This window comes from Pleurodeles waltl, chromosome 5, assembly GCF_031143425.1.
Source record: "Pleurodeles waltl isolate 20211129_DDA chromosome 5, aPleWal1.hap1.20221129, whole genome shotgun sequence".
NCBI classification, from domain to species: domain Eukaryota; kingdom Metazoa; phylum Chordata; class Amphibia; order Caudata; family Salamandridae; genus Pleurodeles; species Pleurodeles waltl.
Genome location: NC_090444.1, coordinates 1,507,684,636 through 1,507,705,697, shown reverse-complemented (window position 1 = coordinate 1,507,705,697; position 21,062 = coordinate 1,507,684,636). Strand labels below are relative to the sequence as shown.

At 45.5% G+C, this 21,062-nt stretch overlaps 1 protein-coding gene across 3 annotated transcripts in view; it reads left to right on the top strand.

The window, feature by feature from the left end:
- Nucleotides 1-21,062, top strand: part of FBXO9 (F-box protein 9) — a 343,828-nt gene that overhangs the window by 64,449 nt on the left and 258,317 nt on the right. For all 3 annotated transcript variants that reach the window (XM_069235799.1, XM_069235800.1, XM_069235801.1), the window contains one exon: nucleotides 12,424-12,481. In XM_069235799.1, the coding sequence (XP_069091900.1) occupies nucleotides 12,424-12,481 (58 nt within the window). The remainder of the gene's footprint in view (nucleotides 1-12,423; nucleotides 12,482-21,062) is intronic.

Here is a 21,062-nt window from a genome sequence, read left to right as displayed (position 1 = left end):
ACAATATTAATAGATTAGGTCCCCAACTTTCAGTAATGGCTCAGTGGGGGTCCCCGGATTCCAATAAAGAGTCAGTGGGGGTCCCCGGGCTCCTGTAATGATAAAGTGGGGGTCCACAGAAGTCAAAAGGTTGGGAACCACTGTCCTAGGGAACTTGTTGGCCTAGTTGGTACACCACCCTTAATAGAATATCAACTTGTGGAGGGGTGGGGGACAGGGATTTGGCAGATAGCAGGGGTACTATGCTGGCCTGTGGCGGGGTGAGATAATGATCGGTGGGGCAGTTCGTCATACCTTTCCGTACTTAAGCATGATGGCGATCTCACCAGGCCCTCCCAGAGGTGCTGGCAGGGAATCAAATCGAACATCCAGGGGTGTGGGGGGTAGCAAGCGATCGCTGGCATCTAGTCCTTATGGCCTACCACCTGCACATGTGATACGCAGAAACATGTTTAAATAGTGTTAGGTGACTAGCTGTATTTGCGTCTCTGTTAAGGCTGACATCAACACATTGTCCATAAAGATGTAGATGCTAAGGGTTACTGCGTAAAACATTGGAATGATGTGTGATTTTACTGGAAATGTCGTTAAAAATAAAATACGGCCATGGGTTTGCGACCCCTAATCCAAAAGATGTGTTCGTTATTGCCTGTCATGATGCAGGAGGTGGATTTTGGAATTGGGAAGAAAGGCCTTGGCGGTACAGGGCCATATGCCCAGGCTCCCCCATATTGGGGGAGCTACATATATGACAGATCGTGCCGGGCCAGTGCTTGCTGGGGCGAGGATGCAATGTGCCTGCAACCCCTCTGAAAGGGGCACAGCAATTGGTTCTGGTGCCAACACGACACTGGAAGCACCTGTATTGCTTCTGGGTCGCTCAGGTCGACACTGCCCATAATAAGGGCCGCAAGGTGGTGAGCTGGCCTTTCCCTCTTGCTTGCCACCTCGCCTAGGACGCTGCCGCCCCTGAAGAGATTTTTATCCTGCCCACCTCCCTGTAGTAATGGAGCTCCGCGCTGTACATGTTTTCTTGGGTGTTGTCTTTGACTTTTTTTGCTAACCAATTTTTCATTTCAAGGCAGGTCGGACGCCACCATTTTGGGAGAACATATTTGTGTTTTGTGACTGTCTTACTAATCTGTTTTTCCTTCTCATGTCGTTTTTTTATTAGGTGCATAGTTTGGTGGGTTGAGATTGACTAGTGTGGCAATTTGGCATTCCTTTCCTTACTTAAGCATGCCAACGATGTCACGGGGCCCTCCAAGGTGTGCTAGCAGGGATTCAAATCGAACATCCAGGGGCACTGTGGTTTGGGAGCAATCTCTGGCATTTGGTTCTTATGGCCAACGATTCTCACATGTGCGTTGGGTGCAAACCTAGCATGGGCCCTTTGGGGGGGGAAGACTGAGGGGTGGAGGGGGTGTCTGAGGTAGGCATACTGGTAGGCAGAGGGGCCCCCTACACTAAATGTGTCCGGGAGGAGTTGTGGGGGGATGGGGTCCTCCCTTAAGAAGGGACCCACCCCGGGTCACATAGATGGAAGGGGTGGATCTCTGACCAGGAGACACCTCTGAACCAGTTTTGATCTCATTGAATTGCGATACTTGGGAACAAGTTCAGATTAGGTGACTGGGTGTATTAGCGTCTCTGTAAAGGCTAGACATCAACACTTTGTAAATAAAGATGTAAATGCTAAAGGTCACAGCGTATAACATTGGAATGATGTGTGATTTTACCAAAAATGTCTTTGTTAAAAATAAAATATGGCCAGGGATTTACGACCCCTAACCCGAAAGATGTGCACATTATTGCCTATTGTGAGACAGGAGGGCCGATTGTGGAATTGAGGAGGAAAGCCTCGGCGGTAGCAGGCCGTATAAAAAGAGATATTGTTTAACACTGAGACCTTCTTACACAGATATCTAGTTCAGTAGGGTCTAGAGAGGTCTAGATTCCATTGTATACGTTTGTAATTTTATGTCTAGTATTAAGTTGTGTGTGAATTTAACTATTTTTATTTTCAAAAGTAAAACCATTGTTCGAACATTGATTCATGAAGTGCCCTTTATGAAGTTCTGGGTTTCCTACCCACAGCACATCCCTGAGTAAGCCTTGGACCCACTACTCCTAGGGTCAAATAGTGTAGGGGTACACTAGGTGCTCAGTTTGGGTCCAATAGTAAGGCGCACCTAGGGTACAAGAGGCAAAAGGCTGCAATGATCATAATTAGAGGCCAGATTGCCTTGTGCTTCCCACACCCCAGCCAGTTATTTCCCACAAAATTTCAATGGAGGTGCAGTTTTATTACCCGCTACTCTTGAATGAATCCAGCCCAGCTAATGTCCAGCTCCACAGCATCACTGCTGTGGCACTGCTCACTTCAGCACCTGCAGTTCCACTTGCTGTTAAAAAAAAACGGCATTAGCACGTCATGCCAAGTGTTCCCGCAGCAGAAGCTGGGACAAAGCAGCAAGATATTCAGTGGTGAACAGAGTGTTCTGGTCACCACCGCATGTTACAGTAAGTAAGCAGCAGAGCCCCTGTGGTCATATTGTGTATGGTTTTGCCCACTGCCGGGGTTTACCCAGAGCCACTGTTCGTGTATTCCAGGGGGCGATGACAGCAATGGTTACGATTATGCTGTGTTACACTGCTTCGTGTAGTGTATGAGCATGGAACACTTCAGTGCATGCACAGTTTATTCTGCATGTTGCCAAATCAGGTGCTTCCTTAAGGCTTATTATACCACACGTGCCCTGCATGAGAAGGTCATTGATCAGTACATGTGCCCTTTGCGTTTGCGCAAGCTTGGGAACTGGAGTGGATTTGCAGTGGGTACACTGTTAACATCAGCTAGGAAGTGCAGCTGTTGGGAATTGGTGCTAAGCTTCTTATGTGATGCCAGAGACAGTTTCTTATTAGAGGGTGATTGTCTGCAAGGGGCTTCCGGACAAGGGAGCTAAGATCACTCCTGGAACTGGTGCATGATGATTCCAGTAAACCCAATCAAGTGTACACATGAAGGGGTCAGGGAGATCTGCGGTCTGCGCAGAGGGTTTAGTTTGTGATAGTGGTCTGCCAATGGTCACTCAAAGTGTTTTCAGAATTAAATAAACAACGTTTGAGCAACCTTTTTAGGAAAAGCAGACCATCAAGGTTCACAAACCGAGGGATAGGTTCCTTTGGAACGATTGCTGCAGCATTGTTTGAAAAGTAAGTCTAGCCCATTGTTAAGCACAAGGTATGTCTTCTGTCATGGCAATAAATAAAACAAAAGGTAAATTGTTAAAGGCTGTATGGAAAAACAAAAACCATAACACCCTAAATACCAACACAACTCTTACACCCCTCACAGGCTAGCAGTGTTGCACTACTAGAAGGATTCCCACCGCCCACATAGCAGCAGTCTGCCATTAGTGAGAGCATTTTCACACTACCCATAGAGTAATAGTCAAATTCTACCAGACAGCACTTAAAAAACAAATCTTGTTTTAAAGTAAACATACGGACAAGTGTATGTATGGTATCATATTCTAAATCGCATATTGTTATCCGCAGTCTACCACCAAAAAATAGAAAACTAACAAATGCTAACTATCAATAGCCTAGAATTGTGGCTGATTCGATTCAATTGAGTAATTCACACATAAAACTCCGGATTTTCCTGCTAGACTCTAGAGCAGGAAAATCCAGCTGCTCTAGACGGACCACAGTGTCTCTGGAAGGAGTCTGGTGTTAACCACGAAAACTCCCTCCTTGGGCAGCAACGAGTAACTAGTCCCAAGCATAGCCAGTAATTCAATTATAAAAGATAGCAGTTTCAACCACTCATGGTGAGACATGCATGGTGAGGGGTGGTAACTTTCACATACCTTACATGAAGTTGCATCACCAGCATTGTCACATTTGAATATGAGAGCAGTACCTGATATGAAGCATTTGAAGCCCATACTTACAGCTAATGCAAAGTAAGACGCTGCCCCAGTAGAGGCAGTATCCATCTCAAAATCATTCATGTTTCTGAAATTCCTACTTCAGGCATGCAGAGGGCGCATCATGGACACCTTCTCTCAAGTAGAGACCCCGGTTTACCATGCCATATAATGGAATCTGCTGACGTTGTTGTGACTAATGTTAGTGTCTATCCTTCATACTCCAGAGCTGATGTGGTAACGTCTGTGTCCAACACCAACATAGATTGATCTTCGGATTGCCATGCTGTGACTTTTCGAAATACTGCTATTTTCTAGTTTCTGCACTAGTTGATTCCAGCCTTTCTCTTGATGTTTACTGTTTCTTCTTCTGCGTTGTTTGTCACAGTGGTTTTAGTTCCCAAGCATCATTAGTAACTGCCCATATGACAAAATGAGTTTTACTAGGCACCTGCCATTACCTTCAGTTTGTCAGTGACAATTAAATCTTAAAAAGGTGCTAAACCTTGCACTATGACTTGTTTGCTAAACGAGCCCCTCTGACTATAGTTCCAGGCCAACTCTTTCAATTTCTTTTTTTCTGTTGTTCCTACAATATGCATTATTGCTTGACTGGCCCACCGAGGCTTCTGCCTTGTATTTCAAAGTGCGCACCCGTTCTTGAATGTCTGCAATTTGGTTTCTGCAAATCGTGTACTTTGAAACTCGTTTGGGTGAGTTTGAACTGCTTATTTTCATCTTTGCCAGTCAATTTCTTTTAATCTCCGATAAGACGTAGGTTTAAAGCTACCTTGTCAATTTAATTTTCTTTTTTGGTGAGCTTTTTTCTTTGCGTTTTTAAAACCAAAATCGTAAACCAACAAATGTAGGTTCACCGCGTCAGTTGGATACATAACAATATATTGATTACATTTGGGACCTCGCTACCCCTAAACCTTGTACATTGCCAGAAGGCCACTAGCCGTTCACCACTAAGTAGGAATTGATTTCAGAAATGTAATAAGCCCCCCGTCATAAAAATCAAGCACTCTGCCCTTTTTGCCTCCTTCTCATCCAAATGTTAAAATACTTTGTGAGGCATCCGTGCCCTTTGTACACACTCTTCTCCGCCAGGGCACAGTGGTGCATTCCCTTCTGCCACATTCCCCTCTGCCACTACTGAAGAGTAGGTGCAGTAACACTCCTCCATTTCTAGTTTCATGAGGAAAGGCGTGACCCACCACTTCCTCTAAGTGATCATACATTTCTGACCAGTACTGTGCTAAAGACGGCCATTGCCAAACAAAATGCAAAAATGTGGTTCAGTTTTCCCCACAGTTTGGATGTGCTGAGAAGGAGGCCTTGCCCATCTTTCATAGCCTGGAGGGATGAAAAGAAACGCTGTGCCGATACTGAAACGGAATCAGTCTGAGTACTAGGGAGATCCCCATGGTGCGAGATGCCCTTTAATCTTTCCTCCAGTCATCATCCATATTGCGAAGGTTCCTTTCTCATTTTTCTGTAAGACTCAAGAAAGGGTCAGGGGAGTTGAATTTCAAGGATCTGTTGACCCATGAGATTCCCTTGGTCAACTTCATTTTCCAGGGCGTTTTGAAGGCCAACACAACACGATCACGGTTATCTGTTGGGAGGCCAGATGAGTCACTTGTTCTTTTTTTGATTTAGAGCTTCTGCTTTTGACTCGGTGTCCTACACTTGTTGAATGATGTTGCATTGACTGTTCTCTGGGTTTAATATAACCCGGGTGCCTGCACTAACTTAAATAAGAATTGGTTTCTTTCTGTGCCATGTGCTGGTGCTGCCCTACAGGCCCTTTCCAGGCTAGTTCAGGTCCCTTATCTGTATGATTTACTCAGAAGATGTGTCAACTGTTTATTAGGGGTGTCAGTAAGCTAGAGCCTCAGCAACTCTGCCACATAGCCTAGGTCATATTTTGTGATCAGTGTTCTGAGTGTGTAAAAATGTTGATTTATGTAGCGGTTACATATTTCTTTCTGAAAATAATCTGCTGTCGTGTGATGGTTTTCAGTCTTCTGACTATCTACGTATGTGGACATCCATCATGCTCCCCAGTATACCCCCTGTTCTGCTAGACAAGGCCATTTGGAGCCCTCCTCTCCGTCAAACACCAGGTTTACCCTTCCTTGTCTCCTACCAGGCCTCAGATAAGACAGAGCACTTACATGCTCACTGATTTACAGTCACTACTGACTCCATTCTCACCCCCTCGCACACTAGCAGTCACACAGTAATAGAAGTCCTATCATTCCTCAGAGGGTGTTAGTCAAACTATACCAAAAGCACCCTAAAACCCATCTGAACTGTCTGAAACTTGGTAGACCTGGTTGATAACTCTGGTGATGAGTTTGTGTGTGTGTGATTGGATGGACGAGTGGGTGAATGCAAAAATGTGCTAGAGGCTCGATGTGTTGATACAGGAGTGCAAAAGTAAATAACTGGGTGAATGGGTGATAAGTGATTGAATGCTTTGACAGTTGGATGAATGACTGCATGAATTAATGCATCCAGTCCCTTTCAGTTATAATACAGGCCTACTGACTTTACCAGTGCTTGTTTTTTGTGCAACAACGAGATTTCGGTTTTATAGCAGATGTTGCATACTTTCTATTGCTGGAATCCAAAACAAACAGTGCCTCTCCATCAGGTCCCAAATCAAGTTCAAAATCCTATTCAACATGATGGACAATGTACCTTCTGGATGCTTCCCCGCCACTGAAATAAAATTGGGCCCCTACTTGCCAAACTGAATCCTTTGCTTATAGTAACTTCTACTAATCATGTAACAAACCATCAAATACCTGAACAGAGGAAAGTGATACTTCTGGTCAGACGTTACTACACTTTGAAACTGCCATGTGGTGCAGAAGGTGAGGAAACTGCAGTTAGAATATCCACCAGACAGAGCATGACCAAATGCAAATAACTTAATCATTAGAGACGATTTTTCGAACTGAAGATGTATGTTCAGAATTACATTCAAGTTTTGTATTGGTATGTGCATTTTTATTAGGGCCTTTGATATGGCTGTAATCAGTGTACCTGTGAAAATCCTAAGAAAATTACACTGAGATGAAGGGAGATCATGAAGAGCCTGGGATATTCTGAAGGGACGTGAACAGAGCCCATTCTGTGGACAAACAAGACAATACCCATCAACTTTTGGTAACTACTAGTTCCTCTAGTTCTGGGAGCAGAGTGCCAGCACTTACGACTCCATTATCCATATTATTAAGAAGGAAGTTTGTAGCCATAAGTAGTGCACTTTTTGTTCCATTCTAGGTTCTAAAATCAGCTGGCAAGTAATCCAGTATCACAAAACTGAGGTAGCGGTACCTACTTCCCTGTAAGCAAATCTGGGTGAATGTACACCAGTTTGCTTCGCCAAGTTCGTGGTATTTTTTTTATTTTTTATTTGTTTATTTTTAAACCTTTTTTTCCCCCTTCTTTTAAATTATTTATGATTTTTCAAATCTGAAGGGTTCATGTTCAGGGCATGTGTGGCTGTACATACTCCTGCCATCTAGTTTTGGCTATGTGTGCAAGTTGTTTTTCTTAAAAGAAAGTCTTTCGAGTCATGAGACTGAGTGACCCCTCTTCTCAGTGATACTGCACATGGGCATCAACTCCACAGTTAGACAGTTTTTCTCCGCCGTTGGGTTTGGATGTATGTGCTACCGCTTTGAATCAAGACAGTCATCGGTTCTTCCTTTGCTCCTATCCTTTTTGCATTGGTATTGCTGTTAATTGTTTTTTCTTCTTATTCTGCACATCGAGCCACAACCAAACGTCAAGTCGACACAGGATAGTCATTGAGGGCCTCGCTCCTTGGTGGCCTTCCATCTTCATCGCTGGATCCATCTTCCACATCATGACCTACTGGTGAACGCCATTCAGATTTTGCTTGCATTTCCATGCAAAATGCCCCAGGACAGACTCCCACCAGGTCTGTAACCTCTGTATCTCCCTGGAGCACAGGGAGGCCGACTGCGAAGCCTGCTGAGCTTTTCACTCGAAGAAGACACTAGGTAATCATTGAGCGCGTTTCCTCGAGACGACACTCCAGACTTCTTTGAGCAACAGGATGTTGAAGAAGAACTCCATCCAGAAGCTTCGGAGGTCAAAGAAGAGGCCCTTTTTGTCGGGTGAGTTTGGAATCTGATCACAGACTCGAATTTGAGATCTCCAGTGTCTCGATAAAACTGGTGCAGTGAGCACTTCAACCTGACCAGGCAGATGACTCCTTTCAAATGCCCCAGGACACTGACCCCTGGGACACATATGATGCTACACAGATCCAGACCTGTCATACCAGGAGATTATAGCGATGGCGGCTAACTTTCAAGAGCCTCTAAAAGAGAATATATTTTGTTAGAAACACTCTTATCCACCCACAGAGGTACACAATACTTGGCTATGCTGAAAGGCATGCTCTGTCATACGGAGGATATCTTTAAATACCCTGTAAGAGCCGGAGTTATCCACCCCTAAGGTTGATAAAAAATATAGGGCTTCACCGTCTGATTCATCATACATAGGGTGACACGTACCACCCAATTCCATTGGGGTGACAAGTGACAGGAAGTGGGCTAACTCACAAGGGTAGGCGACTCTCCGTCGCCTGGCAAGGAAAGTAAAAGGATTGATGCAGCAGGCAAATGGGTAACTAGTGGCGTATCACCAGTTCCATGGCACTGTTAGTGCAACGATCATGCCCTCTGGGACAAGATGAAGGAACTCCTTCAACATCTCCCAGAGGAGCACAGGAAAAGTGGTCAGGAATTGCTGACTGAAGGGAAACTAATGTCCAACACTCATCAGATATGCCCTAGATTCTGCTGACACCGTAGCCAGAAGTATCAACCTAAGTGTGCTCCTCCGTAGACGCACATGGCTTCGAATCTCTAGCTTTAAGCCTGATGTTCAGCAGAAAATCCTTAACTCCCCCCTTTGATAAGGATCATCTCTTTGGCCCACAAGTCGACGAGACATTTGAAAAAAATCAGAGGACACAGAAACAGTTAAGTCCTTGGGAGCACTCTGAGCACCTGCTTCCAGAGGGTTCTTTTGTTGCTCCACCTACAGAGGTGGTTCAAAAACCACCACCCTTGAACCTTTCACCTCCTCCCAGCCTGGGGAGTCAGTCTCCCCCACAAAGACCTACTATAGGGGCTCCTATAGAGGAAATACCTCAAAATTACCCTCTCCCCCCCCTTGTGGTGCCACCACTACTAGGAAGCAGTGACTCCCCAGTCTGGGCATCTGCAACATTTTTCTCCTTATCTGGCAACAAATAACAGACCAACAACTACATTCTCTCTGAACACTTCCACATGGTCACACTGCAAGATTTTATTCCACTACTTCAACAGGGCGACTTTGTCTACTCCAGATCTCAAATATGCATACTTTCACATACCAATCAATCCAGCCCATTGCAAATTTCTCAGGACACTTTTGGACAGAAACCACTACCAATTCGAAGCACTCCCATTCGGAGTCACTACTACACCAAGGGTTCTCACCAAATATTTAGCAGTATTAGCCACCCACCTCCGCAGACAACAAATACACGTCTTTCCCTTTCTGGATGACTCTTATAAAAGCCACATTACATAAACAGTGCCAACAGAGCACTCTGATAACAATAAACCTACTTCACAACCTGCAGTTTACAATCAATCTTCTCAAATCCCATCTGAATCCTCTACAGATTCCACCGCATCTAAGGGCAATCCAGAACACACAAATCGGAACGGCCTATTCCAATTCCAACAGAGTTTCATTTTCAGGCACTATTACCTCTCTTTCAACCACATCAGCAAATTACAATGCAGACTGTCATTCACCTTCTAGGGATGATGGCTTCCTGTATGCGCAGTAGTACCTCTTGCCAGTTTACACATGTGCCTGTTACAGCAATGTCTAGCTCGTCAGTGGTCTCAGTCACAGGGTCACTTACACGATCTAGTGTTGGTGGACTACCAAGCTTATCGCTTTCTGCAATAATGGCCTCCAAATGACATGTTAAAGGGGCATCCTCTTCTAGATCCTGTTCCCACATAACTCACACAACGGATGCCTCACTGACGGAATGGGGTGCACATCTGAACGATCTCGCGATACAGGGTATATGGAATACCAACAACCAGGACCTCCATATCAAATTCTCAAGTATCAAGTTGTTCACCTAGCTTTGAAAGCTTTCTTTCCTTCCTCACATTCACAAGGCTGTTCTAGTCCAGACGGACAATATGGCACCCATGAATTGTCTATAAAAACAGGAGAGGAGGCACGTTCTATATAACTTTCACAACAAAGCACAGATCATATGGAAATGTGCTCTGTGTCACAACATTCACCTGATAGCAGAGTGTCTCCCAGGCACAGACAATGACTTTGCAGACCTGCTAAGCAGGATTGCAGCAACAAATCCACGAATTGGGAACTCCACCTACAAGTCTTACTTCCACAGATGGGGTTCCCTCAAATAGACCTTTTCGCAGCTGCATAAAGTGTGCAAACTTTGCATCCAGGTTCCCACACCCACTATCCAAGGGGAATACATTATGGATGAGTTGGCCTGAAATATTTGCCTACACTTTTCCTCCTATCCCTCTCCTTCCATTTCTGGTTCGGAAGCTCAGGCTAACATCTCTCACAGTGATCCTAGAGGCTCCCACATGGGCTCGCAAACCCTGTTTCACAGCACTACTGTACCCCTCTGTAGTTCCCCATGAGAGGCTCTCCAACAGGCTGGACCTTTTCACTCAGAACCATGGAGGAATCAGGCACCCAGATCTCAAGAGACTCAGCTTAGCAATTTGGCTCCTTAGGTCATAAAGTTCTGATAACTACATTTACCAGAAGGATGTATGGACATTATTGAAGAAGCCCAAAGAGCCTGTTATGTTGCAAAGTCTCTCTGTTACTGTCACTCATAACAGATCAACAGCCACTGTACAAAACATTGTCTGCTATTTGCTTCATTTACAAAATTCTGGGTCAGCATTCACATCTATAAAATTACATCTGTTTGCGGTTGGCTGCCTATCTGCAAAATAGGCAACACATGTCATTGTTCAAGGTCCCAGTGATTAAATCCTTCATGGAGGGGCTTAAAAGAGTTGTTCCACCACAGGTTCCACCCGCACCTTCATGGAACCAAGCTGTCATTCTCACAAGACTCATAGGCCCTCCTTTTGAACCCCTACACTCATGCCCACTGCAATTCCTTTCTTGGAAAGTTGTATATTTAGTAGCCATCACTTCACTTAGATGTGTTAGTGAGCTCCAGACTCTAACTGTGGAAGAACCCTTCTTCCAACTACATAGAGAAAGAGTGGTTCTTCACACCAACCCCAAATTTCTTCCTAAAGTGGCTTCTCAATCTCGCCTCAACCGATCAATCCAGTTACCAGTTTTTGTCCCGCAACCATATACTGTTCTGGAAAAAGTGTTACTTATATTAGATATAAAAAGAGTTCTTGTGTTCGATGTTGATAGAAGAAAATTTTTCAGGAATTTTTTTTTTGCTTTTTTCCCCACTGCATAAAGGCAACCTTATATCCAAATCAGGCATAGCCAGATGGATAGTAAAATGCATTCAAACTTGCCATGCTAAAGCCAAAAGCCCTTTACTTACACCTCCTAGAGCGCACATTGTGAGGAAAAAGGGAGCCTCTATGGCTTTTCTAGGCAACATTCCAATAGCTGACATATGCAAAGCAGCCACATGGTCCACACCACACACCTTCACCATACATTATTGTGTGGATGTTTTAGCACACCCACAAGCCAATGTAGGAAAGGCTTGGCGACATACTCTTTTTCAGACAACTGCAACACCCACAGGTTAACCACTGCTTTTGAGGGGGGATGCTTTACAGTCTGTGCAGAGTATGTGCATCTACAGCCCCTCATGCCTCAACTGGAATATAGTTCTGTAGCATCTGTTTGTGGCACATAGTGCTATAGATTCACCTGCGCCCACCCTCCTCCTCGGACACCTATGACAGTTTCAGTTTGTTATACACTTTCGCACATGGATATCTCATGACTTATACTTCTTCTACACTCCATTCTCACCCTCCTGCGGGAAAACAACCTAACAACGGAGTCAATGCCCATGCGCAGTATCACCGAGAAGGAGGACTCAATCAACCTTTTGACTTGAAAGACTTTCTTCGAAGAAAAACACCTTGCACACATCCGGACCCAACACTAGATGGCACAAGTATGCAGATCAAGTGAATTTACAGCACTGCATGGCCACAAACAGATGCTAACAGGGTAATTAACATATTCCTTCCTTAACGTAGCAACCTATTAATGCCTGCTATTATATTCAAATTGCCTGGCTATATTTACTAGTGCCTAATGGTGTTTGTCTGGTCAACATTGTAAGTACGTATTTATAATCGAGAAGTAAAACAAAGTTGTCTAACATAGTTTGTTATTTCCTTGATAGGCAAGAGAATTGTTCTTGAAAGCAGCAGAACAAGAACAAAGTGGAGCTCTTTATGAAGGTATGCCACAGTATTTATATGTATTTCCAAGACACTTACTTTTGCACCACAATTGAGCTGTCATTTGTTTGAGATGGAATATCAACAGAAAATGGCGGTACTTTCTGAATTGACTTCATTTTTTTATTTCTATAAGTTTCCATATTTTAAATGTAAACTTGCCCTACTTTCTCATAATTTCCATTTACAGGCACTTATTTTTTTACACTCACCCATCAATGCCATCTTTTTATTTCTCAAAATGATTTGCGGAGGTGAGAACTTTACATCATGACCTGTCTGTTGTTTTTACTTGTTTTGTTTCAGCTTTCGGTCCTCATTCTAGTAAACACAGTCAGATGTCATTGGTCCTCTACTCTCCTTTCTGTTTGTCAAGAGTCCTGGAAGTAAGCTTTCTGTTCAATACTTGCTTCCACATGGAATACTCAGTTGGCAGATAACACACAATTTACTTCTCAGGTCTCATAGGATTTTTACTGGTATTCAGCAACATTGAATATCTCTCCTTACCTTTGTAGAGTTTTTTTCTGTGTGCATTCTCAAAGCTGACCAAGAGTAGCACCAAGGGGCCTTACAGTTTGCGGACTAAAGCTAATGCATTATTAAGTCTCTGAATGTTGTCTATAGTAGACCTCCTCTGCATGAACCCACATTGATCCTTGTGGACGAAGGAACCAATCACCGTTAATAGGGGGATGCTAAAGTCTTAGTGAGCACTTTCATCTCCGCGTTAATGAGAGAAATGGGAAGGCACAATCCACACGGGTTCATGAAGCACCTAGTTGATGAATTAATATGACATTAGCAAGCTGAAGATCATGCGGCAGGATCCCGTCATCAAGTACCTCATCAATCATTGCCTTATTTGCGGGGATGGAATGTGAAGCCTTAAGCTTGAGTAACTCTATGGGAAATCCATTGAGACCTGACAATTTCCTCCTTCAGATGGGACACAGCCTCCCCGAGCTCCTCCTCAATGAACCCTCCAACAAGCCACCTAAGGAGGTAAAGAGAAAGAAAGTGGTAGATTTCAAACAAACTGTATCTAGCATCGATGGATCCAGGGTTAACGTTTGTCAAAGAGAGAGGAATATTGTGTGGCAAACTCAGCTAAGACTGCTGACCCACCACCAGCTGGCTGCACGCGCCACGTATCATGGCTGCGTGTCTGGGAAATTCCCTGTGCCTGCACAGCCAGTGTAATGATTTAATGGATTGGTTACCCCATCAGTAGATCCAACTCTGCACGGACTACCAAGCCGACCTTGCATCCTGCAGAAACGACTGTTGAATTCTAGTTTTGAAGTGATCAATATTTTGTTGTATAACTGAATCCAGTGCAGACTGCCACTGAGATTCCATCACCAATATCGTGGAGCTTAAGTCCTTAACCTCTAATGTTCGGTGTTTGTTTCGACCCACCAGATAACTAATACTCCTGCTGCATGCAGGTGGCTTAAATACTTCCCATGGAATACCCTGAAATGCTACTTAGCCAGTGTTTTGCAAGAAGTATACCTATGTTTCAGTGAGGTGATAGTCTGTAAACTTGAAGTCGGTCAGCCACCAAGCAGGCAGTTTCCAGGGCCCGACCTATTTTGACAGCCAACAGTTAGCTTAACCTGAGAATGGTCTGAATGGCATTGAGCCGGAATCTGTACATCTAGGATATGTTTTGTGTCAAGTTCAGGGAGCATGATGTAGTCTTACTTAGAATATGTGCCATGGGCACCAAAGTAGGGAGAGTGTAGCTGGTGTTGTGGGAATAAAAGCTCAGCCAACACATCGCTAGGCAACCCCTTAGCTATTTGATTTCACAACTCCTAAGTCACTTAAGCAAAGAGGGGGACAATGGGCGGGTGCATATACATTGACAAAAGAAACTGGGAAAACCCCCAACATCCCAACAATGGGTATATAGTTGTCTTGAGTATCACACCAAGTTTGTGTGTGCATGAATGATAATATGTTCTGGAGCAAAACAGCGACACCATGAGCCTCTAACAAAGCCTGCTTTGTATGTGCTATCATAACCATACTTATTAATAAAGGGACATTTAGTGCGCACATGGGCGCCTAGTCTGCCCTTGCCTGTGGTCTCCAGTTCTGCTTCTTCCAGCCTAATCCAGTTGCCGTCGTTTGACCAAGTGACGCCGCAGCTGCCTGGGATTTCTTGCCTGGGCTTTCCCCCTCATCGTTCTTCTCACACACAGAAGCCCCACTTAGGGCCTTGCCGTAGCGCGTCTGCACACAGGTGCACCAAAGGCAAACCCATCCGCACCCATCCGCACCTGGACTGTTCCTAGTGCCATGACCCCCAGCCCTCCCACTGCCTGCAGATGCAGAGTCACCGAGCTCTACACCCTCGTCCCTGGATGCTGCACCAAACACTGTCACTGTACTGATCCACACTACATGTTAGGACCTTTCACCTCCATCCATTGCCACGGCACCTGTCACAGCACACATACTAGCCAACCGACCAGCCCAACCCTGAACACACCACAGACACCATGTGATCAAAAACTCCAACTCGTATGCACCCTTCTCAAAACATGATCACTTATCAAGCACACCACAGAGATTTGGGACCTGATCTCCACCCTCAAACCTGACGTCCTCTTCCTCACTGAGACCTGTCTCAACCCAAATTCCACGCCTGACATTACCACTGCAATACCTGAACAATACAAGTCCACCTACCAGTACTTCATCAACAAGCCTGGCAGGGGGATCACCATCAGACACAAGGAATCCATCCAATGCACCCCCACAAATGACATCACTCCAGCCATGGAACTTCTCAACTTCTGACTCCAAATAGACATCAAACCCACCATCAGAAGCACCCTCGCTTACCCTCTGCCTGGACCCTGTCCAGCCTTCTGCAACTTCATTGCCCCTGTCTCCATAGACTCCCAACAACTACATGTTGCTCAGCAACCTCCGCTTCCATGACCACAATGATATCAACACTACTAACCTCCTGGACAGCATGGACAATATCTGACTCCTCCAACTCGTCCACAACCCCATACACCTGGCAGGCCACGGGCTAGACCCCATCTTCACTTCCAGTTACCTCATCGGGTACAGCCACACCACAGAACTCTCCTCGACCGACCACTCCATTGTCCACTTCAGCATCACCAGCTCACAATTTCTGCTCCCAGTCAGCCCAGCACTCCCCACCTCAGCTGGCATAAAGTCTAGAAGGACACATGGATCAACGTTATAAACACCACCCATCCCATCTTCTCCAACAACCTAGACCAGAACGTCAGAAACCTCAACAATTGGATCACCAACTGCACCGACAGTGTCACTCCCTTTAGCCAACAACACCCACAGAAGGTCCACCAAACAGACTAGCTGGTACACTGAAGACCTCAGAACCGCTAAACACTGTAACAACTGTAAAGGAGATGGTGCACCAGCAAGATTACGACCGGCAAGACTGCCTTGAAGACAGCCCTCAACCTCTTCCACAGACAGTTGAGAGAATCGAAGAAAAAGGCCTTAACCTCATGCATTGAATCAAGCTCCAATACGAGCATGGAACTCTTCAATTTTGACAAAGAATTCTCCAACCCCTCAGCTACAACAAACAAGATTACCACCTCACAGGAACTCTGTAACAACCTGGCATACATCTTCCACGGCAAGTTCACCAACATCTACAGAAACTTCAAGCCCCAGCCCAAGGCCACCAACTTCTTCAAACACAACAACCCCATTACCACCACTGACGTCCGGATATAAGAACGGAGCCAGCTCACCCCAAAGGACACTATCTCCATCATAAACTTGGTCCACTCAGGGGCCCCAACTAACCCATGCCCTCATCTTCAACCTAGGCGAAGCCAGAATCCGCCATGTTCTCATCACCTTGTTCGACGCCTTAATTGCCATGGCCACCTTCCCCAAGGACTGGAAACACACAGAAGTCAACACCTTACTAAAGGAACCATCGGAAGACGGCACTGAACTCAACTATTGACCGATCTCCCTGCTCATGTTTCCAGCCAAAATATTAGAAAAAGCCATCAACCAACAACTCTTATCACATCTGAAATGGGACCTCCTACTCAACTCTTCCCAGTCCAGAGTCCACAGCACTGAGACAGCCCTCATCGCGTCTACCAACATCCAAGCCCTACTCGGAGGAGAGACTGTGGCACTGATCCTCCTAGAACTCTCTGCAGCTTTAGATATGGTCTACTATTACACACTCATGACAAGGCTGCACAACATGGACATCCAAGGAGTCTGTCTCAGATGGGTCGCCGCTTTCCTCACTATAAGAATGCAAAAGGTCCACCTTCCCGCCCTTCACCTCCGAACCCAAGGAAATCATCTGTGGAGTACCCCAAGTATCCTCACTCATCCCCACCCTCTTCAACACTTTGATACTTATGGCCAGTGTTGTCAAAATCTACTGACTTAACATCATATCCTAAGCCGACCACACCCAACTCATCCTCACGGAAGACACAAGCAAAACCAACTTCCACAACTGCATGACAGATGTCGCCAACTAGATGATAGACAACTATCTGAAGCTCCACATGAACAACACAGAGGTACTGATCTTCAGAAACAAAAGGTCCCCATGGGAGGCATCCTTGTGGTCTTCCTAACTCTGACCTACTTCTGTCTCCACTGACCACGCTAGGAACCTGGGCATCATTCTGGACAGCAAGCTAACCATGACAACTGAGGTCAGCTCTTTCTTCTTCATCATCATCATACACATGCTTTGTAAGATATTAAAATGGCTACCCCAAAGTTCAAGGCTCGCCATCACTCAGACCCTCATCGTCAGCCTACTGGACTATGGCAATGCTCTCTATGCAGGGATCGCAGCTCACCTCCTCTGACAACTACGGACTATACAGAATGACTCAACAGACTCATCCAGGATCTCCCTAGATGAACCCACATCACCCCCTACCTCTGATAACTCCACTGGTTCCCTGTGCAGGAAAGATGCCAGTTCAAGGTCCTGGTCCACACATGCACAGCCCTACACAACTGCATACCCATGTATTTGAACTTCCATCAGCCCACCAGACACCTCTGCTCCGCTTCCCTTTCTCTAAACCTCACCCCCTGCATTCAACGTAGCAGATGCAGAGGTTGCTCCTTCTCCTTCCTAGCAGCGAAGACATGGAACAAGCTACCCTTTCATCTCTGGACTTCCCCATCCCTTTCACAGTTCCGAAAGTCCCTGAAGACCTGGCTATACAGTTAATCAACTGGACACTGTCAGTGCCTGGATGCCCTTATGGGTGACAAGACACCCTTTACAAATCTGAGAGTGCCCGTCAGGTGTTCCTTCTGAAGGGAGGAGACATTTCATAGCACCTGGCTGTTTTAAGGACAGCCCTTTGTTTGAGCTTATCTAGACCGTTAACATTCCAAGAAGCAATGCAGAAACATGGGAATAGTAACCAAGGACCTACCAGTCATCATTTATATCATATGCTTGAACTAGTGTGTCATGTGTTTTGTGTGATAGAGCTACTTCTGACATAAATCTGGGGCACAAAAAACAGCATAAACCACCAGTTGCAATAAACTATCAAATTTCCCTTCCCCCTACTCTGTACCTCCAGAACAGCTCATGTAGGGATACTACCAGAAAGACCTATTGTCCCTCCGTGTTCATGTAGCTGCAACTCCGAAAACCATCCCTAAACGCAGCACAATCAACAACCACAAAAAGGAAACAAACAAAGGAAGTGTGGTGTCGCAGATCTGAGCCCAGTGTGGCCAAACTGCAATTACAGCTTTTTACCTGTAGGCTAAACCTTACCCTGTCAGGACCTCTCCCACCACACCATATTCCAGCCAGCATAAGCCATACCTGAAATCAAGGATGACATGAACAGAGTAATCCCAGTGAATATGAGGTCCAGTGCTAGAGGCAGAGCACACAGAATGAGGAAGTGGGAGCAGTGAGCACCATCCATTCTACAGTATTGGATCTTTCATGGATTCACATACTTGAATCATCCCCGTCATTGCGGTGGTAGTACCACGGTATCTTTTAATATAGCAATAGGTGAACTACCTTAGGCCCATATTATGCAAGCTGGAATCCCCAAAAAGGATTGTGGGGGAATGGATTTTTGAAGAGATGGTCAGGAATTTATACTTACGCTTTTCCTGATCCCGTTGATCTACAGGGTGCTCGCAAAGATGAAAACAGAAAAATGCTGTCTCCTCCTCATAGCCCCGAAATGGCCCAGACATTTCTGAATCACGGATCTTCTTCTGTTGCCGAAACAAGCACATGTTCAACGCAGACAGACGCCAGCCTTACTGACCATGAACCAAGGCCAATCCAGACCTATCATCTCTACACTTATCGGCCTGATTCCTGAATTCAGTGAATTGTCCAGATAAGACATTCCACCAGAATGCAGAGAGATACTAGCAAAAGCGAGGGCAGATACCACCAATAGAACCTATACGTTTAAATGGAAACACTTCTGCATCAATACAAAAATGCACCCTCTCACATTGCCAATGGACCAGATACTCCCTTATTTGCTCCATCTAGCTAAATCCGGACTATCTCATTCATCCATAAGAGTGCATCTGGTGGCAATTTTCAGGTCTAGACGTTCTCAGGATGCCCCTTCTTTATGGTCTACCCGAATTGTGAAACAATTTCTCAAGGGTCTCTTTAGAGCATTCCTTTCCTGTTCGAAAGCCTCTGCCTTTGTGGTACCTAAACATGTAGTATTAGGACAGCACATGACACCACCATTTGAGCCCATTCACAAATTTGAGTTCCAGTACCTTACTTGGAATACATCACTTTTGCTTGCTCTCACATCAGCCAAGAGAGTAAGTGACATTCAGGCCTTTACCATCAAAGACCCTTTTCTTCAATTTACATCAAACAGCGTTCTACTGCAAACAAATCCTAAGTATATACCGAACGTCCCATCAGACTTTCACCTCAACGAGTCAGTGGTCCTGCAAATGTTTTTGCCGAATCCACAAACAGCCGTGGAAAAATCACTATGTTCTCTGGATGTTAAAGGATGTCTAGAATTTGTCGACAAAGAACACATTAAATATGCAAAACAGACCAGCTGTTTGTAGCATATGGAGATGTAATGAAAGGTTCCTCAGTATCAAAACAGACCATTGCCAGATGGATTAGTCTAGCAATACAATTTTGTCATCCGCAAGCTGGGAAGCCGTTACAGACCAAGGTTAAAGCCCATTCCACCAGAGTTGCTGCCACATCCGCAGATCTTGTGCTGGAGTGGACTAGTAGACACACGTTTCCGAAGCAGCATTTTCTGGATGAAGCCTATAAAATGGTAACAGTTGTCGTACAAGCAGTGCATCTGTTGCCTTGAGGTGAGCCTCTACTTTTTTCCCATGTAGGAAAGTACCCTCTTTCTTGACATGGTTACACCCATTTTCTGCCTGTTGTCTGTGTGTGTGTGTGTGTGTGTGTGTGTGACTGTGTTCACTGGGATCCTACTAACCAGGACCCCAGTGATCATGCTCTCTCCCTTCCAACTTAGTTGCTGGAGCCTTTTTCACCCCACATTTGGCATACTGGTATCCCCATGTAAAACCCTACTATATGGTACCTAGGTACCCAGGGCATTGACGTACCAGGGGATCCCTATGGGCTGCAGCATGATATGCCACCCATAGGGAGCCCATGCAAAGTGTTCTGCAGGCCTGCCACTATAGCCTGCGTCAGAGGGTGCATGCACCCTTTCACTACCAGGTCACTGCACCAGGTCACTAGCAGTGTATGAGGGCACCCCTGCATTAGCACTCGTGAGTGCGGATACGCCATTTTATGTGTGTACTGAACATAGGTCACTACCTGTGTCCAGCTACATAATGGTAACTCCGAACCTAGGCATGTTTGGTATCAAACATGTCCGAATCATACCCCAATACATTTGCAAGTATTAGTTTTATGATTCCATGCACTCTGGGGGTTCCTTAGAGGACCCTCAGCAATGCTCCCACAAGTCTTCTAGGGTTTTCTGGGCTGCCCCAGTTGCTGCCACCCATCAGACATGTTTCTGCCTTCCTGCTGCTTGATCTGCTCAAGCCCAGGAAGGCAGAACAAAGGATTTTCTTTGGGAGGGGGTGTTAGACCCTCTCCCTTTGGAAATAGGTGTGATTGGTTGGGAAGGGTAGTCTCTCCAAGCCACTGATTTTGCTTTGAAGGGCCCATTTGGTCCCCTCTGTGCATAGACCAGTCCACACCGGTTTAGGGACCCCCCCAGTCCCTGCTCTGGTACAAAACTGAACAATGGAAAGGGAAGTGACCACTCCCCTATCCCAACCATTCTAAGGTTGGCAGGGAACTCTGGGAGCATCTGAGTGACCAGGCCAGACAGGTGATGTCAGAGCCCCCTCCTGATACGTGCTTCCTGGTTAGTTGACCAGTCCCCCTTTTAGGGCCATTTAGGGTCTTCCTCTGGGGTGGGTCCTCAGATTCGGCTTGCAAGATTCGAGCTGGACACCTCTGCAACCTCCACTTCTACTTCTGGCCACTGGAACCACAACAGGACCCTCCAGGAATCGA